This window comes from Sus scrofa, chromosome 8 (assembly GCF_000003025.6).
Source record: "Sus scrofa isolate TJ Tabasco breed Duroc chromosome 8, Sscrofa11.1, whole genome shotgun sequence".
Taxonomy (NCBI): domain Eukaryota; kingdom Metazoa; phylum Chordata; class Mammalia; order Artiodactyla; family Suidae; genus Sus; species Sus scrofa.
The window spans coordinates 4,891,237-4,909,744 of record NC_010450.4 but is presented as its reverse complement, the minus strand read 5'-3'; the positions used below and the strand labels follow the sequence as shown (position 1 = coordinate 4,909,744).

At 53.4% G+C, this 18,508-nt stretch overlaps 1 protein-coding gene across 2 annotated transcripts in view; it reads right to left on the bottom strand.

Annotated features, from left to right (window-relative positions):
- Window positions 1-16,265, bottom strand: part of EVC2 (EvC ciliary complex subunit 2) — a 130,176-nt gene extending 113,911 nt beyond the window's left edge. Inside the window, exons 1-4 of one of the 2 annotated variants that reach the window (XM_021100987.1) lie at window positions 15,991-16,265; window positions 8,478-8,532; window positions 4,839-5,002; window positions 1,149-1,217 (exon numbers count right to left, since the gene is read on the bottom strand). In XM_021100987.1, the coding sequence (XP_020956646.1) occupies window positions 1,149-1,217; window positions 4,839-5,002; window positions 8,478-8,532; window positions 15,991-16,191 (489 nt within the window). In that variant the 5' untranslated portion in view covers window positions 16,192-16,265. The remainder of the gene's footprint in view (window positions 1-1,148; window positions 1,218-4,838; window positions 5,003-8,477; window positions 8,533-15,990) is intronic. The other variant, XM_021100986.1, reaches the window with a different exon arrangement.

Below are 18,508 nucleotides of genomic sequence, written 5' to 3'. Positions count from 1 at the left end.
TGGTCTGCGCTAATGATGTGATTCACAGTGGGGCCCTGGGCCGAGCTGTGTTAAGCGACCTGGGTAACCCAGGGCAGCTCCAAGGGCAGCTCCACGCCCTGGACTCTACGGTTTGAGTGAGTGTCCCTGGCTGATGCCATTCATCACTGGTGGGCACATTAGCTGCTGGTCCTTCGACTCCACCAGGACAAGACCGGCTGTCCTGGGCCTGGTCACTCCAGACCCCGTCCTAGGTGCCTTTTGCTTTGCTGACTTCGATCTATGTCACGCTGCTGTCATCAATTGTTACTGTGAGTAGAACAGCTTTTCTGAGTTCCCTGAGTCCTTCTAGAGCACCTCGGAAGCTGAGGGCGGGCGTAGGGACCCCCAACACAAGGATCACGTGAAAGCCACCCCACGGGATTAGTAAGGACCGAAGGCCTAAAAGCCATTAAATAAATTTTAAAGCGTCAGGCACCACAGCAATGCTAAAATCTGAGCGGAAGCAATACACTTGCTCAATTTCAATGATCACAGAGGATTTTCATTAACAACTTCATTGTTACCCAAAAATCCTAGTCCCACTGCTGATGTATAAAATAGAAGAGCCCTCGAAGTTCGCTTGTGATGCAACAGGTTAAGGATCTGGCGTTGTCACTGTGGCGGTTTGGGTCACTGCTGTGGCGTGCATTTGATCCCTGGCCTGAGAACTTCCACCTGCCTCCAGGGCGGCCAAAAATAAAACATATAAAGAAAACTAAAAATAAAAAGATAAAATATAAAATCCTGTGGGTCACTTCCTCACTGGTGTCCAGACATGGGCAGATAACCACATGATTTGAAGTTTTCTTTTTTTCTTTTTAGGGCCGCACCTGCAGCATCTGGAAGTTTCCGGGCTGGGGGTTGAATCGGAGCTGCAGCTGCCGGCCTCCACCACAGCTGCAGCAATGCACGATCCCAGTCACCTCTTCAACCTACACCACAGCTCACGGCAACACGGGATCCTTAACCTACTGGGTGAGGCCAGGGATGGAACCCACATCCTGGCAGAGACTATGTCGGGTCTTTAACCAGCTGAGCTGCAGTGGGAAATCCTGAAGGTTTTAAAAATACATAACGCTACTAATCTATCATTTTAGCAAAGGTATAAACCACCCGTGAACACTCACCACTGCACATTTCTGAAAAATTACTCCGTTCTCAGAAGTTCCTTGAAGATCTCTTGAAGTATCTCCATGCTATGATAAAATAGAGAAATTATGTAAAATGAGAAACATTTCACACTACACGGGTTAAATAAAAGCACCAGGTGAACTGTTAGAAGAGGGTAGAGGGGTTACTTCTGCCAGAGTAAGTTCTGGTCCTGATTTTTTTTAAAAGAGTATTTCAAGACTGGAACTTATAACCTACGAGGAAAGCAGACAGTGGACGTGAGATCACACAGGGCTGTGTCCTGGTCTGGGTGCATGTGAATGACTCCAGTGTCGCAGGGACTCGGCAAACCAGGGCTGGCACTTCAGCAAGAGGAACGTGAGCAGGGCTCTGGAGACATCCTTTAATGACAGCCCACGTGTCCTGTGCGCCTGCTGGGAGTCACTGCTGGGGAACCCGGCCACACCGCAGGGACGGAGTCACCGTGGGCCGGACCTTGTCATCAACAGAGGGAGACTCCACCCAGGTCAGGCTTCCTCCAGCCTCGGCTCCCCGGGAAGGACACCAATGGGAAGCCAAGCCTTGCCCACTAGATGCCAGCCCTGCTGCCCCTCGTAATTACAACCAATATCTGCTCATTGTCACCCTTACCCCCCCGACCCCGAAGGCCCCACAGCTGCAGCATGGACAATCCTGTAAACGGAACTGGACACTGACCTCACTCAGGAAGCTTTTGGGGGGGCCCGCCCCGCCCCCGCTGCGGACCCCACCTCCCCGCTGCCGGCCCCGCCCATCTCTATCTGCAGTGGGTGGAGCCTGACTCTGAATCACAGACTAGAAGGCTCTCCGTGATACCGACAATCCCAACAATGGCGATTCTTTCCCACGTGCCAGGCGTATGCCCATCATGGAACACACCCGAATCCTAGTCCTCCCGTTTTCAAGATGCGGAAACTAAGGCTCAGGACGGTTCACCCGCTTGCCCAAGGCTGCACAGGCAGGAAGCTTGGCCTCTACCCGGGCTCCGTGCCTCCACATCCTACGATTCTTCCAGTGAGAGTGGGACCCTCTCACTGCAGAGACGTGAACAAAGACACGGGGCGGGGGTGGGGGTGGGGGTGGGGGTGGGGAGCGATGTTCCCGAAAACACGTTGACCACGTGCAGCCTGAGCTCCTGGACCTCTGATAATGCCTGAGTCTCTGCCCTTCACCCCAGTCTCCCACTATGATGTGCCAGGACCCCGACGAGTCCCTGAGGGCAGGTGCCTGGCTTTCTCATCCTCTGATCCCCGCATAGCGTCCTGCAAACAGCAACCAGATAAACACAGCTGACTGGGCAAAGCCACGCAGGAGGGGGTGGGACACACAGCACGCAGGTGCTGCCCTGAGAGGGGATGAGCCACTTGTCACTGGGGAGGACTGCAAAGGAGAGAGATGACCACCACAGTGGCTGAATGGCAGCGCCACGTCCTGTAGCCCAGAGCCTGGGAGTGTGACCAGGAAAAGGGGTCCTTGAAGATGTGGTTAAGCGAGGGCTCTCAAGATCATTCTAGATATAAGGCAAGCCCTAAATCCAGTGACAAGTGTCTTTATTAGTGACAGAAAAGGAGGAGACACACAGAGCGAAGGTGGAAGCAGAGCATGACAGCAAATGCTACGTGTCAGCTGGCTGGGCCACGGTACCCAGATACTTAGTCAAACACATCCCGATGTCACTGTGAAGGTACCTTCTGATGAGATTCACGTCTAAGCGGGTGGACTTTAAATAAAGTGGAGCTCCATGGTGTGGGTGGGCCTCACCCAATCAGGTGAAGGTTTCATGAAAAAGCCTGAGGTTCCCCCCGAAAGCAAAGGGGATTCTGTGGCAGATCCCATTCCAACTTGAAGTGCAGCTTCAGCTCTTCCCTGGGTCTCCAGTCTGCTCTGGAGAACAGACTCACAACCATGCAACATGCGCTTTCAATAATATGCAACACACATATTCACCAAAGGAAACCTACAACCACCATGACAAACCCCAAACCCCATACAACCACCAACACCCCAACAAACCACACAACAAACACACAACCGCCACATACACAGTATTCACACCCACACCACACAACCACATGAGCAATTCCTTCAGATAAATCTCCTTCTGTGTGTGTATGTGAGAGAGAGAGAGAAAGTGTGTGTGTGTACATATCCTGCCAGTTCTGATTCTCTGGAGAGTCTGAACATAGAGATTGGAGTGATGCAGCCTCAAGCCAAGGACATGACAAGCAGCTGGAAGAGACGAGGATGGAGTCTCCCCTACGAGCCCTCAGAAGGAGCATGGCTCTGCTGTCACCTTGGCTTTGCACTTCCTGCCTCTGGAACAGGGAGAGAATAAATGCCCTAGTTTTAAGCCACCAAGTCTGTGGCCATTTGTTCTGCAGTCCTAGGAAAGTAATACAAACGCTTAGTGGGGGACCAAGAAGGGGCTTGTGCCCATGGCAACCTGTCAGCTGAACCCCATGTATCCAAAGCCATTTTAAATCATGAACGCTTAGGTCAAAGACAGCCCCACAGGCAGCCAGCATGTTACCCAGTATCTGAACAACACGTGCGGAAGGAACAGAATTAGACGCAGGGGCTCCAAAGCCTGGTTCTGCCACTTCAACCTGTGGGACCCTGAGCACATCTCCTAATTGCTCCAATCCTCCGTTTCCCATCCATAAAATGGGAATAAAAATAGTATCTGTTTATGAAACTCGTATTGAGGCTCCAGTGAGATCTCGGCTAGAAAGCGCCAAGCCCCTTGGGAGTTTCCGACGTGGCTCAGTGGTTAACGAACCCCAGGACATTAACCCATTATCCATGAGGATGTGGGTTCGATCCTTGGCCTCACTCAGTGGGTTAAGGGTCCGGCGTTGCCGTGAGCTGTGGTGTAGGTCGCAGATGGGGCTCAGATCCCATGTTGCTGTGGCTGTGGTGTAGGCGAGCAGCTACAGCTCTGATTAGACCCCTAGCCTGGGAACCTCCATATGCTGTGAGTGCAGCCCTAAAAAAAAGGACAAAAGACAAAAAGAAAGTGCTAGGCCCCAAATCTGGCAAGTAGAAAATATCTGTTGAAAATGCTCACCACTGGAGTTCCCATTGTGGCTCAGTGGTAAAGGAATCCGACTAGGAACCCTGAGGTTGAGGGTCCAATCCCGGCCTCGCTCAGTGGGTTAAAGATCCGGCGTTGCCGTGAGCTGTGGTGTAGATCAAAGATGTGGCTTGGGTCCCGCGTTGCTGTGACTCTGGCAAAGGCCAGTGGCTATAGCTCTGATTAGACCCCTACCCTGGGAACCTCCAAATGCCGCGGGTGCAGCCCTAGAAAATCCAAAAAAAAAAAAAAAAAAAAAAACCCACTATTATCAGAAGCAGCAGCCTTATAACACGTACAAGTGAGTGGGTCTGGTTAAAGCAGGACCTCTTGTCCTGCTTTAGAACCAGCCGACGAAGGTTGGCTGATGCTCAAATGCACGCATGCTATTCATCTCAATACTGCATGTTGTACAGAAGCAGCCCTCTGGGAAGAAAAATGGGTTTGCTCTCCAATGATAACTGTATTTAGTGAAAGAGAAGGAAGAGGTTTTTTGGAGAAACAAAAGCCTGTGACATTTTCTACACATTTGGTGCAAAACCGGTTTCTTTACAACTTGTGACATGTCTTTTACAGCAGCAAGCGTCTTACTTACCAGGCGGTGTATACTCGCAGACTCTCTTTTCAACAAGATCTTGGGCCATGACGGCAGAAAAGCAAGGGGGGAATGAATGTGTGGCCCACCGGAGGCTGCAGAGGTCAGGGGCAGGTGAAAAGCTTCCACTTTCTTATTGAATGTCATTCCAAACGGTGCTTCCACTGCAACACAGCAATGCACACGCCTTATGTGATACAGAAAGGCAGGGGTTACGGTCCAGAGGCAAAGCAGGTGGTATGTGGATGGCACCTGGAAAATCTTTGCTGAGTAAGTGAAGGATTAGGGGAAAGACTTACCATCCCTTTGCCAAGAGAATGAGGTGTTCTCATTAGGAGGCACAGAACTGAAGGCACATGTGCGTGTTTTTTCAAAGTGCGTGCTCCTGACCTCGGCTGTGCGCTGAAGTGAACACCCCCGGGCCCCAGCCCAGACCAGGGAGGAGCTGGGGGTGATTCTCACACGCCTGGCATCAGAACCCTGGGTTCAGGAGTTCCCGTTGTGGTTCAGGGGGTTAAGAACCCAACTAGTATGCAGGAGGATGTGGGTTCAATCCCTAGCCTTGCTCACTGGGTTAAGGATCCGGTGTTGCCGCAAGCTACAGAGTAGGCTGCAGATTTGGCGTGGCCATGGCTGTGGTGTAGGCCAGCAGGTGCAGCTCTGATTTGACCCCAGCCTGGGAACTTCCATATGCCGCTGGGGGCATACGGGCACAGTGCCCGCTGAGCCATGCAACGTGAAGTACCTCCTCGAGAACCCTGAAAATCCACCGGCACTGTGTGTACACACAACTGTCACTTCAGAGGTACTGGATGGGGTGGCAGGAGTTGTCCTGAGTGGGTGCTGCTCTGTTCCTGGTCAGCTGGGTGACCCTGGGGAGGTCAGCTGAGTTTTCTGAGCCACAGGTTTCCTCACTGGGGGTGTGGTTAAGTGTCAGACAGGACCACTCAAGGCGACATTACATGACACACTGTATGCTGAAGGGTTTATGAGCCATGGGTGCTTAAAGCTAGAAATTTGTACTTTGAGACGACCTGAATTGTGGGAACTCAAGATTTATCGTCTCTTCAAATAGAAACCATAGCTTGACTCAGAATGCATTCTGTTTTTCAGTCTTTCTTACAGGGTATTGATAGCAAGGGCTTTAGAAGTGCTTCTTTCCCCTTTTTATAGAATTTCTAAATATACGTGCAAGAGAACATTAAAATTTGGAAGGAAAAAAAAGATGTGGAACTGGATCCAAGATAAAATTGATATCTTTCTCCTAAAACGGTATCTGTGGCTGATTCAGTTCGTGGCGTTGGAGTGGGGACAAAGGTGAGCATTGGGGAGGTGACAGCCGCGCCCTGGAAACGGGCAGGGGCTTCCCCAGTCAGCTGTTCCTTGGGGACCGTGTGAGTCAGTCACACAACTGGGACAGGATGCCCACCTCTGGACCCCGGCCCAGCCCCGCAGGCCAAGAGACAAATGCTTTCCTGCCCCACTTGCTGGACATAAAACCTTAACGCCACTCTGGGCTTTCTCTCTGGTGCAGGTGTTGATGGCCGATGCCCCTGCAGACCCTTGGAAGGTCCATCCACAGGCCCTGCTGAAGACCTGAACAAGGACAGGCGCAGCTACGACCCACACACAGTACCGAAGGAAACGGAGCTCTAAAGTGACCATCAGAGAGTTCCCGCTGCGGCTCAGCGGGTTAAGAACCCGAAGAGTATCCATGAGGATGCAGGTTTGATCCCTGGCCTCGCTCAGTGGGTTAAGGATCTGGCGTGGCCACAAGCTGCGGTGTAGGTCACAGACGCGGCTCGGCTCCCTCGTTGCCGTGGTTACGGCATAAGCTGGCAGCTGCCGCCCCAATTCGATCCCTAGTTTGGGAACTTCCATATGGCATGGATGTGGCCCTAAAAAGACCAAAAAAACAGTGACCATCACCACCTGCTGCACCGTTGCCCAGAGGCCCCCCCCATCACTACTGTCACGTGGGCCATCTGTCCCGTCTGTGCAGGAGTTTGGACGCCCAGTCACTCCCTCGCCTCTGGGCTGCCACATGCCTGGAAGCCTGTCCCTCCATCCCCTTGTCCTGCTGCCTGCCACTCCTTGGGACTCGGCGGAGCAGCGCCTCCTCCAGGAAGCCCTGCCTGAAGGCCTCCCAGAGGCCTGGCTCCTCCGTCGCCTGCGCCCGCTGTGACCACAGCCCTCAGCACATCGCACTCCCCTTGAACAACGCGTTTGCTTCCTCAGTGGCTGAAAGGTCTCTGGGACTGTGACTGCGGTGATGCTACCCCAACCATTTCACTCACATGAAAACACTGCATTTTGTCACCTGTAAAGACCGCAGGGAGTTACCAAAAGATATAAACAATACTTTTTAACTCCGCCAGGCAATGAAACACACTCATTCCTGGTACAGAATAAGGAGGTGTGTTCAGAGTCTGCGCTGAGTGGATTCTGAATGAAAAGACTGTTCTGCTGCCCAGGACCCTCTCCGTAGGGCCCCCTGCCCCCGCCCCCCAGCTAGTCAGTAAGATTCTTGCTCAGTCTATACAGACAAACGGGGCCAACCTGGATCCCAGCCCATCCTGGGCCCTAGGAAGCCAGAAACAGGCACAGGACCCAGAACTCTCTCTGTCCCCGGCCCAGTGACAGGGTCGGGGGCTGGCAGGGGACTCAGGCTGAGCCCATGGCTCTGCCCTGAATGCTTGCTGAGCTCCTGAGGACGTCTCTTCTGCTCTGCAAGTGGCAGCAGTCAGGCTCCTGAAAGTCCGGGGCTGCCAGCAGCTGTCTTTCCCAGAACCTGGAAAGAATGTTCCTGAGACTGATGCTCAGCAGAGGAAAGCAGAGGCCGCGATGGAAAGAGAAAGGCCAGCCCTGAGAACGCGGCTCCTAGATCCATCCGGCAGTGCCAACAAATTCCCCTTTGCCCATCACCCGGTGTGATGGGCAGAATAACAGTCCCCAAAGATACCCAGGTCCCATTTCCAGGAACCTGTGAATATGTTATCTTATAAGTCAACGGGGCTTCTGCGATGTGATTAAGTTAAGGACCTCATGATGGGGCAGTAACCTGGATTATCCAGGGAGCCATAAAGGCCATCCCAGGTGGCCTGACAGGGGAGGCAGAGAGACCTAACAGGTGGCAAAGGCCATGGGGGGGTGAGGGGGAGGTGGGTAGGATGCTGTGCTGCTGGTTGGACCTGCAGGATGCAAGGAAGGCAGCCCACAGCCTGCAGGAGGAGGAAGGGTGTTGTTCCCAGGGCCTCAGGGCGAGGGGGACCCTGGCGACACTGAATCCAGACCAGTTAAACTGGTTAAGGACGTCTGCCCCCTCCCCCGCCAAAAGGTGAAGAATGCATTTGCATTGTTGCTACCATAAAATTTGTGACCATTTGTTAAAGCAGCAAAAAGAAACTCATATGCTTGGCGAATATATAGATTCTGCATTTTCTTCCTCAGACCCCTTCAGGGGAGAATCAAGACCGACCGCCTAACCTTGGGGTCCAGGCTTTGCACAGCAGCTCTTGCTCTGTCGGGGACACAGGTGAGCAGAGTGCGAGGGAGGCCGAGGCAGGGGGGCTCTGGCTTTAGGGTCTGGTTCCTCTCTCCTGGGGGCAAAACAACAACAAAAAGCAACGAAAACCTTACCTGCACTCTGAAAGGGAGCGCTTTCCGGCAGGGGCCAAGTGACCCTGGGCAAGTCCTGAAAAAAAACGCAAAAGACACAAAGACATTCCTGAAGAGCATCTGGCAAGAAGAGGCACAGGTCCTGTTTGTAAATGGCTCACGTGCAGCTGAGCTACTCTTTTATCCGGAGTCTGTCGGAAATCGAAGTCAACCCTCCCCACCAGCTTTTGAGCTCAGGATCACATAACTGCGTTTCTGGGCACTGTCCAGGGAGGCGGCAGAGCGGAGCAGACGTTTCATAGTCAGACAGACCCAGTTCGAATCCCGGGTCTGCGTTTCACATACCCTGTGATGCCAGGGAAGCCTTAAGCCTCTGAATTCCTAAGATCCTGCAAGGTTTCAGAGTGGCACATGAAACACTAGCCTGGGAGTCCAGAGAACTGGATTGGAGCTGGAACCATATCCTCGTTGTGTGTACTTGGCCAAGTCTTTCGGCCTCTCGGAGGCTCAGATCCCTGGTCTGTAAAGTGTGGACCTCAAAGCCTCAACCCAGCTTGCTTCCCCTTGTTCAGTGATGAAAACTTGCCCAGTCAATCTGTGCACTCCACCCTTGTGAAATCCTGAGCCTTGGAAAGGCCCGAGGCCTACCCACTGTAAAATAATGATGATAATGATACTGTGCCCTGCTGCCAAGAGCCCTCGAAATGGGCCAGGCCCAGCGCTATTCACGGCAGCAGCGGGCACAATGGCCAAAAGGTGGAAGCAATCCAGGGTCCACTGAGGGATGGAAGGATAAGCCAAAATGGCCCATACATACAGTGGAATATCATTCAGCCCTGAAAAACGAAGGAAATCCTGTCACACACCACAATGCAGATGAAACCTGAGGACCTTAGGCCAAGTGCGATAAGACAACCACAAAAAGACAAAGAGCATATGATTCCACTTACAGTGGGTATGTCAAAGCCACAGAGACATAAAGCGGAACAGTGGCTCCCAGGGCTGAGGGACGGGAGATCAGGGGACTGTTGATTAATGGGGACAGAGTTTCAGTTTCACAAGACAAAAAGAGTCCTGGAGCTAGAAGCACAACGGTGTGAATGCATTTAACACTGCCGAACTGTCCACTTAAGAATGCTAAAGACGGTAAATTCTGTTGTCTTTTACCGCCATTATAAATATAAATAAACAAAGAAATAGTGCTGGCTTCAGCAGCTCACATGCTAAACAAAGAAATAAATCAAGCAGGAGTTCCTGCTGTGGCTCAGCAGTAAGGAACCCATGAAGATGCGGGTTCGATCCCTGGCCTCACTCAGCAGGTTAAGGATCTGGCGTTGCCGTGAGCTATGGTATAGGTCACAGACGCGGCTTGGATCCCATATGCTGTGGCTGTGGTGTAGGCTGGCAGCTGTAGCTCTGATTCTACCCCTAGCCTGAGAACCTCCATATGCCGTGGGTGCGGCCCCCCCAAAAAAGAGAGAGATCACTAGGGCACAAATTATTAATAATATGGTCTCATTTATGAAAATGGCATTTTTATATATTTATTGTATTATTATAAATTTAATCATTATATTTATGTATGTATGTTTATATTTTATATGAATTTGTTCATTTATAGTTTCTTGGTTAATACATATATATTTGATAATTTGGAAGTATATGTAGGTATTAATATATTTAACACCAATTATTTATACATACAATTTATAATGACATATTTAACAATACACTATGTATATAAGTGTATATATGTAAGATCGTATGTCATAACCACATATTATTTTGAAAAGCCTGTGCACAGCATGGGGGGGAACCCTCTTGTTTCCAGGCCACCTGCATTGTTTCATTTCTTTCTTTCTTTTTCCTTTTTAGGGCCGCACCCATGGCATATGGAAGTTCCCAAGCTAAGCAGTGAATCGGAACTACACCTGTCAGCCTACACCACAGCCACAGCAGCGCCGGATCCCCGACCCACGGAGCGAGGCTGGAGATCAAACCCTCATCCTCATGGGTACTAGTTGGATTCGTTTCCGCTGCGCCACAACAGGAGCTCCTGTTTCACTTCTTAAAATGAGGAGCATGTGCCCATGCGTCACTGCAACCACAGCAATAACAGCAACCACCACCACCGCAATAATAACAACGGCAGCCACAACAATAACAGAGACTAAGTGATGGGAGCCCTGCCTGTTCCTTTGGGGTCTTCCAGGCCCCTCACGCCTGATGTGAATGCCACCCCCCGAGACCTCTCCGGACAGGTGTGTGTGGCCAGGACAACCAGCTCAGAGGGCCATCCACAAGGTAGCACGAGGTGCTGCCTCCTCAGAAGAAGAACGCCCTGTGCCAGGCACGGATGCCAACGGAGTAAGTCTTTGCTGCCATCTGGCAGGAAGAGCATCTCCTACGAACATCCATGCAGCTGCTCATGGTAACATCTAACGCGTACAGTGCAGAAGGGGCGGAGGGGGCAGGGGGGGGTGATTTCACGGCAGGGCAACCTGGCCAACACTAGTCCAGCGTTCAAGGTCAACACCCACAGCGACAAATCATGCTGCTAGAAGCACCCGGCAAATCCCAGCAGAGGGTGCCCTGCGAAATCCCCACCCTGTCCTCCAACTGTCCCAGCCAAGCGGAGCCTAAGGAGAGGTGACAAGTACATGTAAAGAGGTGTCCTGGATGGGGTCCTGGGATGGACAGGGACGTCGGGTACAAAAACTAAGGAAATCCAGAGTTCCCATCGTGGCACAGCGGAAACGAATCCGACTAGGGTCCATGAGGTTGCGGGTTCAATCCCTGGCCTCGCTCAGTGGGTTAAGGATCTGGCATTGCCGTGAGCTGTGGTGTAGGTCACAGATGCTGCTTGGATCCCGAGTTGCTGTGGCTATGGTGTAGGTGGCAGCTGCAGCTCTGATTTGACCCCTAGCCTGGGAACCTCCGTATGCCACGGGTGCGGCTCTAGAAAAGGCAAAAAGACAAAAAAAAAAAAAAAAAAAAAAAAAAAAAAGCCCTGAGGAAATCTGAATAAACTATGGACTTTCACAGTGACATATGAAAATTAGACCACTAACTATGATAAATGGACCTACCAGTGTAAGATGTTAGTAACGGGGAAGCTGTGTTGGGCAGGGGGTGGATATAAATTTTCTGTACCTTGTGCATAATTGTTCTAAAATCTAAATCCGTTCTAGAAAACAGTTAACTAAAAAAACCCTACAATCCATTCGTGAGGTCTCTGGGGAGAACAGTGGTGCCGGGGTGCACCCAAGCCCCACAGAACCGCCTGCCTGTACAGCCTTTGCCCCTGCAACCTTCCAGCGCTCTCCCACCCAGCATTTGCTGCACAGCAGGCTCTGTGCCAGGCCCCTGACCTCACTCAGGGGCAAAGGCCGCCCTCCCAACAGATATTTCCACTCGACGGGGAGGGGCAAGATCCCAGGGGCCCAGAGAGCAAACCCTCCGGTGCTCCCTGGGGTCTTACAAGTCTCTGAGTGTCACCACCCTGGGGTGACACTGTGAGCAGCCCGCTCCCACAGAGACCACACCAACCGCCCGTCCATACCACCCTTCAATGCGCAGCCTTCCCCTCCCTGGTGACCCCCCCCCAAGATGACACAGCACTTGCCAAGGTCACCGTGACCTCTACAAGGCCTCACTGCAGGCCAGTTCTCATCCTCATTGCGTACAACTCACCAGCAGCATTCGGTATGGGCGTGTATGAGCACCCTGCAGCGGCTGTAACAAGCACCACAAATGGAGCCGCTTAAAACAAACACTCCTTTATTACTGCACGGTTCTAGAGGTCAGGAGTCTAACACAGGTCTCCCCGGACTAAAACCAAGGATTCCGCAGACAGGGCTGCATTCTTTTCTGGAGGCTCTGCCTCTCCAGCCTCTGCAGGCAACCCCTACCCCTCAGCTCACAGCCCCTTCCCCCAGCTTCAAAGCCGGCGGCAGCAGGTTGGGGCCTCCCAGTGCATCCCTGTGACCTCCTTTCAATGTCACATCCCCTTCCGACTCTCTCCTGCCTCCCTCCTTCAGTTTGAAGGACCCTTGGGATTACACTGGGACCACCAGGATAATCCAGAATCCCCTCCCTTTTAGAAGGTTGGCTGATTAACAACCCCAATTCCACCTACAATGCTAATCTTCCTTCACCCTGGGATGTAACCCACTCACAGATTCCAGGGACCAGGAGGTGAACATTTTTGTGGTGCCTCCTCTCCCTAAAACACATTCCTCCCTTGACCTGTGGGTCCCTTTCTATAAAATCAGCTACACTTTCTTTTCTTTTTTTTTTTTGGTCTTTTTGCCATTTCTTGGGCCACTCCTGCAGCATATGGAGGTTCCCAGGCCAGGGGTTGAATCGGAGCTGTAGCCACCAGCCCACGCCAGAGCCACAGCAACGTGGGACCCGAGCCGCGTCTGCGACCTACACTACAGCTCACGGCAACGCCGGATCATTAACCCACTGAGCGAGGCCAGGGATTGAACCCACAACCCCATGGTTCCCAGTCAGATTCATTAACCACTGAGCCACGACGGGAACTCCAATTTCCTCACCTCCTTTGCTGGATCCTCTCTTCTTCCTGGCCGGGCCCTGGTGTTGTTTCTCTACCCCGAGGCCTCACTCGGATCCCCAGGAGGATCCAGTCCACACGGATCCCCAAGAGGAACTCAGCCAGGCCCACTGGGGTTAAAGGCAGGTGTATAGCGGTCACTCCTGGGTATAGACCTCCAGCTCAGATCCCACCCTCCACAGCAATCCAGACTCACCCGCCCACCACTCACTCTCTACCTGGATGCTCGTAGGTGTGTCAAACTCAGCAAGACCAAATCTTCCATCTGCTCAGGCCCAAGTCCACGGTTTCGCCCTGACTCCTCTTTTTCTCCCTCTTGACCCACATCCAAGCCCAGCAAACCCCACCAGCTGTACCCTCAAAATATATCCAAAAGCCCACAACTTCTCAGCAGCCCTTCACCAACCTCTGGCCCATTTCACCTCCATCCTCCTGCTGCTTCCTCTCTGTCTTTTTCTTCCACCTCTGCCCTCAGTCCTCTAGTCTCACACCTGCCATGAGGATGCTTTGAACAAATGAGTCAGACTGTGTCACTTTCCTGCTCAAAACCCACCCATGGCTTCCATCTAAGTCAAAATAACAGCCAGAGTCTTGGCTATCGTCCATGGGGCCTCTCCCGATCTGGCCCCTCCTCATCCTCTGGCCTCCCTTCTCCTGCTTCTCCCTCCTCCCCCAGCTCTGGCCACTCCAGCCTCCTGGCTGGCCCTGGACCACACCAAGCACACCCCGCCTCTGCCCTCTGTCCTCGCTATCATCTCATCCTGGAAAGCGTTTCCCCCAGAAGCACCCAAGCCCCTCCCTCGTCCATTCAGGGCTCTGCCCAACTGGCACCTCGAGGCACTTTTCCTGACCACTCTATCTGGACAGCACTCAAGACCGTCTCTTCCAGGCCGCTTTGCCCTGTATTTGTCTCTACAGCCTGAACCACCAGCTGCCACACTGTGGATTAACACCATTCAGGGTCTTTCTCCTGCCCCAAGAGTGTAGGTGTCTTAAGAGCAGAGACTACCTTCTTCCCTTACATCTCAAGTGCCCCGAACGGAATCTGGCACCTTCCATAAACACCCAGGAGCCTCCTGGAAATTTGTGGGAAGGAGAGAAGCCTCAAGCCTCCACTGCTTCTCTCCTTCCCACAAACTTCCAGCAGAACTTTCTGCGGGGATGGGAACACTCCATGGTCTGCGTTGTCCAACATGCTAGCACATGGGGCCACGGAGCACCTGACGTGTTTAAATTTAAACAGCCACAGTGTGACCTGGGCTACCAGGTATTCAGCACAGCAGTTCTGGAACATCTGGGAAATGGTTATAACTGGCTGTTACAGCCTTTGCAGGAGGGGACAGATGCGTTAATGTCAGCTTTCACGTTCCAGTTTTCAAAGCACCCTCGTAGAGACTAGCGACAAGCATCCACCAGAACGTGCTGGCATTGGCTTCCCAAAGGAAAGAGCTGGCGAGGACAGGTGCGTGGGCTCTGAACACGGGGGCCAGAGGGAGCGCAGGGGACGGGCCTGGGCATGGCTCCCTGGGCACCGGCTTTCTCATGGACAAAAGAGGCCAGAAACTTCCCACCTCATCAGGTAGGAGCAGGTGAAAGGACCATGTGAAAAGGTTCACCTGTGACCTTTATAAAAGCTCCGTACATTCACGTCAGGCTATTATTTTGTCTTCTCTAGTGAAACCCTACGAACCGATGATAGAACGTGAACGGACTCTCACATAAGAGACCTAAAAATCTGTAGCACGTGGAGCCGGCGCCCTGGGGCTTGGAGGTAGAAAACTCAACAGCGCAAGAGGAGCCGGGCCTTGGCAGGACCGCAGGGCAGCGATGGGCCAGGCCACCGGACAGACATTCCTGGGGAAAGAACCCTGGATTTGCAACAGGGGTCGGGGTGGAAGGAGGTGTAAGCAGGGGAGGAAGTGGTCAGATGTATATGTGGACAGGTCACCTAGAGGTCTGGGGGCAATGGGTGGGAAAGAGCACAAATTAGGGGGTGACGGTAACCCGGAGGAAGCCGTCAGGAAGGCTGGAGGCTGAGGAGTGGGCACTGAACCTAGGGATGCAGTCCGGAAGGGCAGTCATCAGAGCCCATCAGGAGGGAACTGCAGCAGGACCGATGAGAGATTTGGGGGCAGCGAGAATCTAGAATGACAGCCAGAGCTCAAGTTAGAGTCCACAGAGGCAGGGGCAGGGTGAAGTAAAAGTGGCTAAATTTGGACTTCCCATCGTGGTGCAGCAGAAACGAATTGGACTAGAAATCACGAGGTTGCGGGTTCGATCCCTGGCCTCACTCAGCGGGTCAAGGATCTGGCATTGCCATGAGCTGTGTTGTAGGTCGCTGGTGTGGCTGTGGCTGTGGCTGTGGCGTAGGCCAGTGGCGACAGCTCCGATGAGACCCCTAGCCTGGGAACCTCCATATGCAGCGGGCACGGCCCTCAAAAGGCAAAAAAAAAATAAAAATAAAAAGAATAAAAAATAAAGTGGCTAAATTTGCAGTCCCATAAAACTCCAGCCAGTAGTCCCCTTTATCAACCGCTGTAGTCACGGACCCCTCACCTGCCTACGACGCTCTACCTACATTCAGGAACTCAGCTCAACTCTGACAGCGACCCTCTGGGGTAGACCCTGCAAGGGTTACGGATCGGGATACACGGACAGAAGAAGTGAAGCGATCTGCTCTTGGGCACAGAGCTCTCAGGCTGCGGAGCTGGATAGACCCGGCCGCCAGCAAGGTCCACGCCCGCAGCCGCCAGCCGCACCGCTGTCTCCACCTTTCCGGGGAGTTTTCCTGCTCCCAGCGGGATCCACTAAGGAGCACGAGACGCATCCTACTCAGATCCCGCCCTCGCTTTCCCGGAGGTAATTTCCCCAACCCCAAGGGGCCTCCCCGGCGCCGCCGTGGGTGAAGCCAAACCCCCGGACTAGGGACCGAGAGTCGGGGCGGGCGCTCCTTACCTGCGCCTCCCGCTCGGGCCCCGCCCCGGGAGCCGCGGGGGGATCCGGGGGAAGCTGCGCGCCCAGGGGGCGCTGGAGGGGATTCGGGCCCGTGGGGGGCCGGCCTCGGTCCCGGGGCCCCGCGGGCAGCGCCAGGGCAGCGGCCAGGAGGCCCCCGGCCAGCACCCACGCGGCGCACCCACGGGTGCCTGCCAAGCCCATGGCCGGCTGGGGACCCGCGACCCCAAAAGTGGCGGTGCAGGCGGAGTTGGGGCAGCTTCCGGACCCCAGGCCCGCCCCGCGGCCGAGCATGCTCAGTGCGCGCCTCCGCGGAAAGTTTTCTGGAACAGCCACTGGCATCTGGGGCTTGGTGCGCGGGGAGGCCGAGGACCGAGAGCGGCGGGGGAGGGAGCACGGCTGGCGCGGCCGGCGCCCATGCTTGGCTTTGCTCGCGCCCCACCCGGGGGCTCCACCAAAATCGGATCGGGTGATTCTCCTGCTCCCGAGGATTTCAGGGGCTCCGAGAACCCCTCCATTAATGCCTGCTCCCTCCTTAGTCTGGCTCAGCTCAAACTCACCTCCTCCAGCAAGCCTTCCTTGAAACACACAGCAGGCTGAAACCCGAGTCTGCGCAGGCCCACCAGCCCCCCTGTAGAGGACTGAGTAGCTTTTGGATGGGCTGGGCCACAGGGATACAGGACAGCAAAGGAGAGGGGCTAGGAGGGAAACTGGCAGCTCCGCGGCCGGAGAGAAAGGCCATTCTTCATGTCCTGTTGGGTTCCGTTCAACCCAGTCGCGCTCCCACTGCCTGAGTCCTTGGGGTGGTTTAGCTTGGGGACCTGCCCAGGAACCCCATCCCCACCGTCCCTGTCTGGAGGGGGGCTGGGCAGGTAGTCAGGCCAGCCACTGTGGGACCTCTCCAGGGAACCAGAAATAAGGACTTTGGTCTCTGGAGTCAGGAGGCAGCAGCCGAGCAAACTCCCAGAACTCTCCATGGCCACTGGGCTGTGACTCCCTTGGGCCCTCGGTGGCAGCTTACACCTCTTCAGCCTCCTGCAGCCTTCCTTCAGGAAGCCTGGCACCTGTCGCCCTTTCTTCCTCTGCCCCTCCAAGGACAGGCCTTTCCTGACTTGACAGGGACAGATGATGGCATTTGGGATATTAAACCAAGGGCGTTTGGGGTATTAAAGCCAAGCTTTCCACGCAGGGTACACTGCCCCAAGGGGTACCTGGCATGTGCCAGGACTGAGACCAGGCCAAAGGCTAAAGACTAGCACATTGCTGCAGCATTCATTCGATTAGGCAGGGAGAAATTTAAAGCCTGATTTCAACATTCAAACAACTTTTTAATAAAAATAAAATGCAAAGAACACTACATTTTTTAAAAAAGCTAAATCCTGAATAGCCAAAGAAAATAGCCAGCATAAAGCAGGAACTTCTGATTATTGGCTTTACACGTGTTCCAGGAGCCTAGGAGATGCTTCTAAGGAAACATTTACAGAGCACCGCATGGCCCAGAGTGTGAGCCTTGAAGCCAGACAGACACAGATGTGAATATATCTGTCCCGTTTCCTACTGCAAGACCTTGAACGAGCCACTTCTCCTGTCTAGCTGTCAGTGTCTTCATCTATGAAAAGTAAATCTAGATAATAGTTCCCATTTTTGCCAACTTGGAAGGGGTGATGAGGAAATGATGAGAAAAAAAACAAAAACAAAAACAAAAAAACCAGAAACTTGAACTGGATGTTAAGGTTGAGGACACAAAACCCTCCCTGTTGAAGCAGATTCTTTTGGTACCCCTCCTGGCCTTCATAGGGAATTAAACTCTAAAGGGTAGGGGTGTGTGTGTGTGTGTACACGCACGCGTGCGTACCCCAGCACCCAGAACAAGAGCTAACATCAGTAAATGTTGCTTAAAGAAAGAACAGATACTGAATTCGTTTCTCCCCACACAGCGGTGAGACCCTCACTGCCTGGCCCTGGCCTGGCTGGTGGCTGGCCTGGTGCTGGTTCAAAGAGCAGGTTCTCTATTAAATGCTGAGGGCATGAATGAGCATGCAGTGTCTTAGGGCTGAGTGCCTGGGGCTCACAATCTCCCTATGCCTTGTCTTAGAGGAAAGCACTGACCCTTCCTGGGAGAAAAATAGCATTAAAACAAGACAAGTTTGGAGGCAGGACCAGACTGTGTGGTCCAAGGATGGCCAGCTGGTAGAGGTCAGGAGCAAGGTTGAGTCCCACCTGCACTGGGTCACTTAGCTCTGAGCTTCTTCGTCGGCAGGATGGGCGTGGAATGGTACCCACCTCAGAAGGATTTTAGGAAAGTTACTGAGGTCATCCGGCTAAATGCGTAACCAATCCTAAGCACTCAATAAGCTTAACGGAGCAACACCTTCCTCCTGGGTGGGGGGTCCCCTTTACCCCCGCAAGTCAGGAGGCCGGTGCAAAGCAAGACTCCTCCCAAAAGGCCCTCTGGGCTGAGAAGCGCGCCTCTCGCCGGGCATGCTCAGTGCACAGGCTGGGCTGCAGGAGGGAGGCGGTG